This window comes from Andrographis paniculata, unplaced genomic scaffold, assembly GCF_009805555.1.
Source record: "Andrographis paniculata isolate CXL003 unplaced genomic scaffold, ASM980555v1 Contig87END, whole genome shotgun sequence".
Classification (NCBI taxonomy): Eukaryota; Viridiplantae; Streptophyta; class Magnoliopsida; order Lamiales; family Acanthaceae; genus Andrographis; species Andrographis paniculata.
In genome coordinates, this window is record NW_026137625.1 from 2,778,834 (window position 1) to 2,791,270 (window position 12,437).

Genomic DNA, 12,437 nt, shown 5'->3' on the forward strand with positions numbered 1-12,437 from the left:
AAGTAAAAAACCCTTAATAATATAAGTGATATATGTTGTGCCAATTAGATAATCCACAGAAACATCGTGTATCAGTTCGTTAACAACAACACACATTGTAAGCCTCCCTTTTGATTAATTAATTAATTTATTTATTTATTTATTAAAATTTAAGACTACACAACACTACAGTACAAGGAAAAGCCATTCCATTCCAGCTATATAATTTAAAAATATTTTCCATACAAAAGAAACAGCTATACATAATATATGTATGTGTGTGTATATATATAGAGCGATGGATTTGGGGCGGCATCGCCAATTCAGATCTACAACTTCTTCAAAAATTATCGTCTCCTCAATCCTCATAATCAATTCAAATTCAGATCTACAATCCGCGTCTTCGATCAGCATTGTCGGTTTGATTTGTCGTTTCCGCGGCATTGCGTGTCGTTTTTCGTCATCGGCGCAGCAATTGAAGGCGTATTACATGTGAGATTTATATGCAATCGCTGTGTTCTTCAAGTTTCCGCTCGCTCTCCCCGTATTTTGACCGCGAGGAGGGTTCTGCTGCGCCAGAGTGGTGTTCGTGTTGCCGTGATTGCCGCCGCAGTGAATTTGCAGTTCGGGAGGATTGTGGATAGCGCGAAACGAGGATTGGGGAGGGAGGGATGGACGGAGAGAAGAAGTCTTCGCCGGTGTCCGATGTCGGGGCTTGGGCTATGAACGTAATTAGCTCCGTTGGAATCATCATGGCTAATAAGCAGCTCATGTCTTCCAGTGGATATGCTTTCAGCTTTGGTTAGTCTTAATGTTCTTCGTGCTTTGGATCTAGATAATTACTGTTTTTATCTCTTTTTCCTGGAGAAAATTGAAGTTTATTCAGTTGCCTTGTGTTCCAATTATGCTCTCTGTCTTTATCATCTTCAATTGTGAAATCTCCTGCTTCTCTGTAGCTATGGGATCTTCTTTTATGAATTTTGGAAGAAAAATGAAGTATACACTCTGTTTTTAATTTACTTATCGGACTAAAAGTTTGGCTTGCTTAGAATTCATCATTTTAGGAATCTTCACTAATTTTTTGTAAACTTGGATTATATTTTCATCTGTTGAATCGATAATTTAAAGTGTTGCTATTGCTAAGAATGTTTATGATCTTCATTTATTGTTTTGGTCCGTGCAGCCACGACATTGACTGGTTTCCACTTTGCTGTTACTGCTCTTGTTGGCATGATATCAAACGCCACGGGGCTTTCCGCGGCAAAGCACGTGCCATTATGGGAGCTTATTTGGTTTTCAATTGTAGCGAATATGTCTATCGCTGGGATGAATTTCAGCCTCATGCTAAACTCAGTCGGGTTTTACCAAGTATGATATAAATTTTCTTGCTTATTATGTTTATGGTTAGGAACATGATAGTTTTGCAAAAGATATTATGATATCTTCGATGATTAATGTCCTCTTTACTCTATTAATGGTATGCATTTATGTTTTGTTTTGCTGAAATATGCTTTTAACACACTGTAATCGACAATCAGATGCCACTCTTCTAAACCAGAAAAACCAAAATCGTAGAACTTGCCCTTTTGCATCCATCTTGCTCTGTCATATATATTCCGTAGAGTTTTTAGGCGTACGATGTTGAATTCCGATCTAGACTGTTGATAAAATTAAACGATACAGTCGTGTTAGGCATGATTAATGGATGCTTGAATACTCTTGGTCTTTTCCAAAATGCAGTGTATGATATCATTATCATTCAGAATTCTACCCTTCTTGCAAGAAATTATGTTCCTGTATTTGTTTATCGATAAATCTTATGCCAAGTGATTTATGAGAATAATTAAGTGCGTGCCATATAATTTGTACTAACTGATTTCTATTCTTATTGACGTATAATTGTTTCTCATGTCAATATTCGTCCAGTTTCAAAGCAAATTTCTCATAAATTCATCTAGATATCCATTCAGCGCTATTTGGTTGTTTGCTCTGCAATAATTATCTGGACTGCAAACTAATGCTTCTCGTACTTTTGATGTAGATCTCAAAATTGAGCATGATTCCGGTGGTCTGTGTGATGGAATGGATCCTTCATAATAAGAAATACACGAATGAAGTTAAAATGTCTGTTGTGGTTGTGGTTATAGGTGTAGGTGTTTGCACTGTGACTGATGTCAAAGTGAACGCCAAAGGATTCATTTGTGCTTGCGTCGCTGTTTTCTCGACATCTTTGCAGCAAATTGTGAGTAAACCATAACCTTAACATCATAAACTCTTCATTCAAAGATAATTTCCATTAATCCGTAAATTTGTTCTCGTCTCAATAAGTAGCAATTACTTTGGTTTATGTTTGTTTGGTTTTTATTTAGAATTGAGATTTTGATTTAAATGTACTTTGATGGGGGATTTTTGTGAGATGGAATAGTGTATTTTTATTGAAAACTGTACGTACTGAATAGTGGTGATTTTGGTTTGAAATGCAATCCAAACACATTAATTTCTTTCGAACAATAATTGGATGATACTCTTTTTAAATGCAGTCCATAGGCTCATTGCAGAAGAAGTACTCAATCGGATCCTTCGAATTATTGAGTCGAACAGCTCCTATTCAAGCCGGCTCTCTCCTCGTGCTCGGTCCCATCGTCGACTATTTTCTTTCCCAAAAGCTAATCCTCGACTACAGTTTCACCTTCGGAACCATCGTAAGTATTCTTCAACTTCCCATTTCGCACCATTACATACAAATATAATCATATAAAATAGAACTGACAGTACATACTAATTATTTATACATAATGTGCTCTCTGTTTTAATATTCATATGCTATCTATAGTATTTTCATGTACTGATCTAACACAAAAATCCCAACTTTTTTCGCAATTTGTGCAGCTATTCATACTCCTATCGTGTTCTCTAGCCGTGTTCTGCAACGTGAGCCAGTACCTCTGCATCGGGCGCTTCTCAGCCGTCTCATTCCAAGTTCTCGGCCACATGAAAACAGTATGCGTCCTAACTCTAGGATGGCTTCTGTTCGACTCCGAGCTGACTTTCAAGAACATCTTGGGGATGGCTGTCGCCATTTTCGGCATGGTGATCTACAGCTGGGCTGTGGAACTCGAGAAGCAAGGACACTCCAAGATAGCCAAGAACAGCTTGACCGAAGAGGAATTCAGATTATTGAAAGAGCGAATCGACTCGTCTCCCCTTAAGGACGCCGAGCTTGCCATCACCACGAAGGTCTAGTAAAGCTTATCCTTCTTCTGTTATTGATTTATTAGCAGCACCATAGCTTTTGTGTAGTTCATATTTATTTTGTTCCGGGAAGAAAAGAAAAAAGAACCTCTTTTATATATATATTGCTATCGATAAATTAGAAATTTAGTTAAAATGAATCGACAAAGATATAGAAAAGATGAGGTTTTTATCTCTATGACCGCAATCCGAAAGGGGTGGCCTGAGGCGTTGGGGATTTGAACCCATGATCTTACGGTCACACGTCAACTCCCACGCCACCAGGCCATCCGTAATACCTTAAGGATGACCATTAATTTATTTGTTGTAATTAGATAATGTTGCAATGCATTTACCAATTTGTTGTTTGTTTGGAGGCCACAATCAAAATTGTTAATTGCTTTTGGATTAGCAGGCTTTGACATTTGACAATTCCCATGTTGGAAAGAGTCTTCTTCTTTGGTCTTTTTGTAATTGTTGCAAGATAATGACCTATGTATTTTAATAAGTTGGAATTTATACATGGAACATCTATATGTAATTGTTTATTTTTTATAATCTTTTTGATATTTTGTGTAAGAAAAAATAAAAATTTTGATTAAAATTTTTTTATTAATGAATAGTATTAAAATTTGAAAAAAAAATATATGTAATCGAAACCTTATTCTTTATGTTAAACATTACATTCAATATATATTGCTTGAGATGCTATTCAATGATTTTTCATTGTTAAGGAAATAATTAGAACACTCCAAAATACTTTTATATTATATCTAAAATCAACTTTGGATTCTTATTTTGGGTATATATGTACTTTTTATCTCATTTTAAATTAGCATTTTAATCAATGAATTCAGCGGTGTAATTAAAATATATATAGCTATTCAATTTACTGTTTTAACTCAAAATATTTTTAAAAAAAAATAAAAATAGTGATAAATACTATATTCAACATCAATTTGTTTATAGAAAATGTTTAAAATACTACATTGTCAATTATTTATATATATAAAATAATATTTTAAAAATATACGGTAATTAAAATGTTAATGTTTTTTTTTAAAAAAAAATATTAAAAAAATATATACGGTAATTATTTTTATATAAAAATAAAATTAAAAAATAGTGTAATTATGTTTACTTTTTTGGAATAATTTATCGCTAGCCTCAAATCAATCTCCAGCCTCCTACACTATCACACGTTTTTATATACTCCCTATGTCCCTTAATCATCTATCCATTTTTTCATTTTGGTTCGTCTTGTAACAAATTATCAATTTCTTTTTTTTAAGTAATTGTACTATCTATTTAACATTACAAATATCTTTCCAATTTACAATATATTACACAAATGTCATTACATTTATATTATACAATACTAATAGAGTTAATATAGTTTTTTTATTTTTATATCTACTTTATCCCAATATAATACTAATATTTCTAAAATTCGTACAAAAAGCAAATGAATATAGATATGGGAAGAAGGGAGTATAAAAAGAGGGTTAAATAATTTTATTTTAAAAAAGAAAACAAAAAACAAAAAACAAAAAGAAAAAAACCAAAAAAAAAGAGCAAATTTTCATAGACATCTTAAATTAAAAACAATAAAAATAAAAAATTGGATTGAAAGAATATATAATATGAAAGTTGTCAGGGTTATTTTTTATATGATAATAGTACTATAATATATTGTGAGGTTATTTTTATCAATAATTAATTGCATGAAATACATATTTTCAGATACATTTATAATTTGTTTTAATTTTTTTTTATAATTTTTGCTAAACTGTATAGATTGAATTTTGAGAACCAAGCATAATTTAATAGTATTGGATTTTACTTTTAACTGGTATCAAAATAGATATAATAGTATTGTTCTTGTTATTCTTTTTTTATTGTTTCTAATATTATATAATTTTGTTGTTTTTAATAAAAAAAAAAATGCTAATTATACATATATGATTTAACTAGTATTTTATTCAAAAACAACGAAAATCAATATTTTATTAAACACAAGCAAACAAACTTGCATTTGAAAATAATAATAAAAATAAAATAATAAAAATAAAAATAGTTCTAATGTGCTAAATGGTCAGATCCCAATCTAAAATACTTCTTGTATTCCAAAATAATTGATTCATTTAATTAATGATACAATAGTTAAGATAATAATACTTAATTTCTTAGCAGTATATTTATTTTTTTATTCTGGTACGTCCTATAATAAGTATCTATTTCATTTTTTTTTAATAGCGGTACTTTCTACTAACATTAAAAGTACTCCTACAATTTGCAATATATTACACAAATATCATTACCTTTATATCACACAATACTAATAAGGTTATTTTAGTCTTTTTATTTTTTTTAATTTATTAATACCACACCCCAATATGACTAATATTGCTAAAACTCCGTACAAAAAGCAAACAGATAAATAGACAAGAGACGATGGAATATTTAATTAGTTAATAATAGTAAATTATAGTAATGTTTTTTTATATAATTAATTATATTGATAGTATTGAAATAAATTTAATATATATAATAAAAAATTAGAATATATATTTAAATAGTATTTTAAAATTTATATCGCAATAAAAAATATATATGCAATATGAATAAGAATAAAATTTTCTACAATACAAGTAAATAAAAATAATTTTATTTATTTATAATTAAAATAAAATAATTTTATAAAAGATGTGAAATTTTATATGTAGATAAAAATATTTGTTTAAAAAGAGAGCGATATTAATAAACGAATTACGTATGATATTATATATCATGTACTTAAATTTATATTTATTAAATATATCTAGTAAATTTTACTTAAAATAAAGAGATATCTATAGTTATGGAAACAAAAAAATTAAAGAAAAAAAATGTCAACTAAATTGATTACTAGAAGCAAACTGATGTTTAAGGTAAGTCCCTTTCTAGCCACGGGGGGCAGAGGGTCAATCAAGTATTTGTTTCCCCTACTTGGGGTAGATGGAAAATGAATGTGTGGACGGATCGACATTGGGCTGCCCCGGGAATGCGGGTATGGGCTACGGGGTTCCCTGCAAACTATGCTCGACAGGCAAGTCACACTAGACGAACCATGTGTGACAGGTGACATGAGGCGTCAGAGGTTTGAATCCATGACCTTACGGTCATACGTCCAACCTCTACACCACCGGACCATCCCTTACGGGACTCGAGGGATGTTGATTTTCATGTTCCTGAGAGTGGTTGATCAATTTTGGTAGCTTTAAGGTGATGAAGGTGATAAATGCCTAATGTGATCAAGTATTTGTGGAGTCTGGCTGTGCTATATTTTGGTAAGGTAAGTTAAATAGGCATAAGCAATAATACTTAAGGGTGTTAATTTATATTTTAGTCGTATTGGTATTAGATTGAGTCATAAGTGTAACAAAAAATTATCATTTTGAATTCGAAATTTGATCCGAAATCCTAGACTAAATACAACATAAATTTTTTGGATCGGATTCAGGTCAATCGAAACCCAATCAAACTAAACATGAAATAGACCCGAATTTTTTTTTTTTTTTATTTTTAAAAAAGAAAATAACTATTTTACGGTTTTATATATATGAATGAAAACTAGTTTTAAAAAACGCGCTTGTGAGAACAAATCAGGGTAGCCATTCCATTCCGCACGGGTACAGCAGCCTCCACTCCTCTGGTGAAATTGACCAGTCAGACATCCGTCAGCGCCACCGGCCAACTCGCCCCCGCCCTAGATTCTGCCGTCCTACTACCACCCGAGGTGAGGTCAGTGGTCCATGATCCATTCGATTGGGTAGATTTGATTCCGTGCTTTTCTATTTCGTTGTTGATTTTACTTCTTTCTATTTTTTATCTTTTGGTGAAGTTAATTGTTCGATCGTACTGATTTTGTTGCAGGATCGTTTTGACTGACCTCTCGGTGAGTTAACTACGGCGAGGACGATGGTAAAGGAGACGGAATACTACGATGTGCTCGGTGTGAGCCCCACGGCCACCGAGGCTGAGATTAAGAAAGCTTATTATGTTAAGGTTTGATTCGCTTTATCGCTCGAGTCGTAAGTGGTGTGTATGTGTATGTATGAGTTTGGGGTGTTAGGGAACTTCATTTGACGGTACAATAAGGTTTTTGACCTGATGTTAATTCTAGTAGGTGTTTTGATTTGAGAGTTGTGATTTGCTTATCTGATTGAGATCTTGGTTCGATGAAATCATTGTTGGATTTAGAGTTGAAATTTAGCAAGGCTTCTGCTCTAGGATTGGATTACTCGAGTTTTGAAGGGGTAATATGAGTTCAATTTATTGGTTGAACTTGTGTTTGCCTATTTTATTGGATTGTTTATACTTTGAAGTATTACTGTGTGAAGCAATTAGGTTTTCTCTGTTGGTTTCCTCATTACTAGGAAGATGCTTTCGTGGGATCAATGCCGTGCTTCTTTTCATGATTGTGTTGGAAGCATTGGCCTAATGCTTCATCTGTTGCTTTTCCTTGAAATGGAGGCATGCTGAATTTTGAATTGTATTCGAAGTAGTTGGAATGTTGGATGCATGACGTGTTGTCACAGCACAGCTGCTAATTCCGGATAAAATCGAAGATATTTATAGTTGCTCTAATGTTAATAATTTTCTGTTTTTGAGTAAGAAGCTGTTTCTACTCAAGATGGTATGTCAAGAATTAATATAGGTGAAAGGAAAAATATGCACTGGGTAAAATAATTTATAGCAGGTGTCATGTTTTTGTTAATTTTGTTTGAAAAATTCCACTTCTGAATGGTGAGAATGAATGATTATCATTTTCTGTTCCTAAATTTGATTTTGGGACTTCTTTTCCTTCATATCGTAACATTTCATTGCAGGCCAGACAAGTTCATCCAGATAAAAACCCTAACGATCCTTTGGCAGCACAAAAATTTCAAGTGAGTTTTTACTAATTTTTTCTAGGCTTTAGGCTTTTAGTGTGTAGCGTATTGTTATTAATTTTTTGAGTTCACATTATTCTGAAATCAACATATATTTTGCATTATGGACTCACAAGGAAGAAATCATCACTTAAACACAAATCCTTTATTTGTGCAGGAGAAATCAATATGTCCATTAGTATCCAGTTGTTTTAAACAAAAAAATTATATTGTTGCATGTGTAATTTGTCATTTTAAAGGTTTGCCCTTATCTAATCTCACACTCGCTAACCTTTGATTTTAAATCATACAAGATAAAATTGTAAAGTTCTAAGTGGAACTATATTCTGACGGTCAAGCATGCATCTCTGAAACTTTTAATTAGAAAAATATAGGGAAGCAGTCATAAAATAAAATAAAAAAAATACAGGGAACATTCCAATGCTTAAACAATATAGTCTCTCTTTACTGCAAAATATAAACACCACAGTTTGGCCAGTTGATATTAGATTCAATTTTGGATATGAAAACAAAACGTTTGTTATTGCTATATAGTTAACTTAAATCTTCTTTTTAAGAAGATTTATGAAGAAACAATAGCTATATAGAATACTTTACTTTTAGAATAATTCATATTATTATATTTGTCGAACAAGGCTTGGTTTCTTTCCAAAAGTGATTGGTATGTTTAAACTTGTATCAGAATTCATTCAGTTTTACTGAATTAGCAATGCTTATACTAATGTTTTACTACAATGCATAATAGAAATATTGTTAAGTGGTGCTTAGGCAGGGCTTTACATGACCAAGCTTGAACAGTAAGCTGATGGTGTTTTGCGGGAATAGATGCATCAAGACTCATGTTTATGAATTTGTGTACTCATTTGCCATGTATATTAAAAGATGCTCATTGCTTCTACATTTCTAATCAGATTTTAGGCGAGGCCTATCAAGTGCTGAGTGATACAACCCAAAGACAGGCATATGATGCCTGTGGGAAATCTGGAATTTCAACGTTAGTTTATTCTGACATATATGGCAGTAGTATTCACACAGTCACAGTTAGTTATTAATGTTTTCATTTTACATCTATTTCTGACAATGTGTACGTTGTTGACTCCTTTTCAGAGACTCAATTATTGATCCTGCAGCTATTTTTGCCATGCTTTTTGGAAGCGAGCTTTTTGAGGAGTACATAGGCGTGCTTGCTATGGCATCAATGGCGTCATTGGATGTTCCAACAGCTGGTGAAGAGTTTGATACAAAAAAGTTGCAGGAAAAAATGCGGGTTGGTTTCTTATATCTTCATAGTTTATTGTACCTATATCACCTCTATTATGATTAACAGCGGTACAAAGTCTACACTGTTTGGCCAAGGAAATTCTAGGAGTAATTCAGTTTTCAATGCCAGTAGAGAATAAAGAAGAGTTGAGGCTAATGCTGGGCAATATATATATATATATATATATGATGAAAAAGATACCGAATTTCCATACTGATTGCCAGTCTTAGTTGACCATGATTCAAATTAAACTGGACGATGGCTTTTGCTGTGGACATATTTTGCATCTACTTATAAAAAAAAAACAACAGAAAAATCTCTGATTAGTTTTCGTTTTCTAAATACTGAATTCCATTGATATGTCTTTCCATTCTGGTAATGATTTATTAATTTCCAATGAACTGTCAGACTGTCCAAAAGGAAAGGGAAGAGAAGCTCGCTAGCATACTGAAAGGTAAACTTAACCTGTACGTCCAAGGAAATAAAGAAGAATTCATTCATAATGCTGAGGCTGAAGTGTCAAGACTTTCGAATGCTGGTACGATCTAACTCATTAGTATCTCTATTTATTCCCTTCTTGCAGTTTTCGTTTTTTTTTCTTCGCCACTACTGAGGCCAAATGGATTCTAGCTATAGCTAGGAACCATGATCGTTAGGCTTCTCTTTTAAGATATATAGAATTGAGGATCCCTTATCATTATTGAGGAAAAGGTTTTAAAGCCTTTTTGTTTTAGCATATCCGTGACCTGGCATGGGATTCATTAATTGTTGAAATCATTTATATGTAATCATTCATGTCACGAGTGATTACACAATGAAAGATACACTTCTATAGCATTTTAATGCCATACCAAATTACCAATGTTAATTCAGAGAAGAAGCATTTTGCTTGAGTCTCTGTTGTGCCCCATTAATGATGAAAGAAATTTCAACTTATTAGGAAAAAAAGAAAATTCTGGAAAAACATGTGTTTGTTTAGTGTTTATAGAGTTAATTGTTTTATTGCTAGGTACGAGAAATTCTTAAGGTATTATAGTGAATGATATTTTGTATGTTTGAATTGTTGAATATGAGTATATATTGTATATTGTTTATTATATTTGTTGGTTAATCTTTTTGGGGAATTATGTAGCTGGTTTTAGTCTTGGGCGAACAAACTCCATGTGAATGGTGACCTGACCTTTCAAATGGCTAATGAAATTGAATATGTCTGACATGAATTAATTAATTACAGTAGATATATTCACCGTACTTTGTTTTCTAATAATAAGTAGATATGGTTTTTGCTTTTATCGAGCTATTCTTCTAAGTTCTAACATGCACTTATATGACCTTTCTTTCCCACAAATTCGTGCTCTATGACAGCTTATGGTGTGGATATGCTGAACACCATTGGTTACATATACGTAAGGCAGGCAGCAAAAGAGCTTGGAAAGAAAGTGATGTACTTAGGCGTGCCGTTTGTCGCTGAATGGTTCCGAAATAAAGGGCACTTCATCAAATCCCAAGTAACTGCTGCAACAGGTTAGTTTTTGTTTTATACTGTTCCTTCAAGAAGTATATATCTTGGCTTAAATTATCGGATCAAACACTTACATAATATATTGATTTATTGCCATTGATCCCCGGCTGCGCCATAAACGTATTCTTAAACAGATCTAGCATAGAATCTTGGGAATTTACTCAGCGAAATTTATTAAGCAAAGAGTTCCAATTAGTTCTTATAAATGCCGAGATTAGAGTGTGCTCTCTCGTCTCTATCATTGCTTGTGGATTCATGTTCGTCGTACTGTTTCCGTAGGCGCCATTGCGTTGATTCAGCTTCAAGAAGACATGAAAAGGCAGCTCACTGCTGAAGGAAAATACACAGAGGAAGAACTCGAAGCGTACATGGAAACACACAAGAAGCTAATGATCGACTCCCTCTGGAAGCTCAATGTTGCCGATATAGAAAACACCCTCTCGCACGTTTGCCAAATGGTTGTCATGTTTTCTTCTTGTTTGGCAATGAATTGCTGCAGCCGGCAGCTTCGTTCGTTCGTTCGTTCGTTCTTGATTAATTGTTCCTTACGTTTTTCCTTTTAGGTTCTTCAAGATAACAATGCAAAGAAAGAGGAGCTCCGGATGCGCGCAAAAGGTTTGAAAACCCTCGGCAAAATTTTCCAGGTTAGATGAATGCTCTAACCCCACTGAATTTCCCTCTTTGAAATTTTCTTTTATTCATGATCGAATAATGTTCGAATATTTCAGAGGGTGAAATCTAGCTCCGGTGCAGAAAGTACACAAAGTGATCCAATTCATCAATTGAATGGAAGCGAGGCGAATAACAATCCGGCGAACACATCGGCGAGATCTTTGAACAAACAAGACGAGCCGTATAAGACTCCATTCGAAGCCCAGGTATGATCTGATCCGATCCATCCATCGATCTTGTTCTGGTCCTAGCCATGAACGAATTAAAGCTCGGTTTTCCGGTATGATTAGTTACTATAAGCTGAATTGAGACTCAACTTGACTTTTGGTTTGTAGAGTCCGTACGTGGAGGCGCCCCCGTTTCCGGGGGCTGAATACAGCAACTTTCCGATGCCGACTGCTCCACCGGGCGCTCAGAAACATCCTTGAGATGGAATGGATGATGTATGGTATGTGCTCTTCCTCCTTTGATGGTTTTTGTGTGTTTATTTATATGCATGCATGCATTTACTTGTTTGTTGTGATTTTTTTCTTCCCATTGTTGTGTATAGATATCAAGCAATCTTGTAGGTTTTTGTGCTATTCTTATTATTATTATTACTATATGCTCTCCACCCAAAGCCTTTTGCCTTATTCATTTAATTTTCGTTTCAAGAATCAATCGGTCTCTGTTTACATAATCTTTTAAGCTTTATTCATCAGCATTATTTCTTTCAAAAAATATCATATCGAATAGCTATCTAACAAAATATTATATTAAATATTTAGTTTTTTACTATAGTTAACACTCCAAAACTTGCAAAATTCTTATTTGAGATCATTGTCCGACTTGTTATAGT

At 33.2% G+C, this 12,437-nt stretch overlaps 2 protein-coding genes across 3 annotated transcripts; both read left to right on the forward strand.

Moving 5' to 3' along the window:
• The first annotated feature begins 309 nt into the window (after positions 1–309).
• LOC127242641 (UDP-rhamnose/UDP-galactose transporter 2-like) lies at positions 310–3,733 on the forward strand. The gene is made up of 5 exons (XM_051262262.1): positions 310–780; positions 1,163–1,347; positions 2,021–2,221; positions 2,520–2,681; positions 2,869–3,733. The coding sequence occupies exons 1-5, from the start codon at positions 651–653 to the stop codon at positions 3,220–3,222; spliced, it is 1,032 nt and encodes a 343-aa protein (XP_051118219.1). The 5' UTR covers positions 310–650; the 3' UTR covers positions 3,223–3,733.
• A 3,094-nt stretch (positions 3,734–6,827) lies between these two features.
• On the forward strand, positions 6,828–12,218 carry LOC127242607 (chaperone protein dnaJ 10-like). Of its 2 annotated transcripts, none has more exons than XM_051262196.1 (11): positions 6,828–6,993; positions 7,126–7,257; positions 8,082–8,141; positions 9,056–9,138; positions 9,252–9,411; positions 9,814–9,943; positions 10,771–10,929; positions 11,207–11,385; positions 11,491–11,571; positions 11,656–11,805; positions 11,935–12,218. In XM_051262196.1, exons 2-11 carry the CDS (start codon positions 7,171–7,173, stop codon positions 12,025–12,027), a joined length of 1,182 nt encoding a protein of 393 aa, XP_051118153.1. In that variant the 5' UTR covers positions 6,828–6,993; positions 7,126–7,170; the 3' UTR covers positions 12,028–12,218. The 2 variants fall into 2 exon arrangements, with proteins under 2 accessions (XP_051118153.1, XP_051118154.1); XM_051262197.1 differs by having other exon boundaries at positions 6,829–6,988.
• The last annotated feature ends 219 nt before the right edge of the window (positions 12,219–12,437 follow it).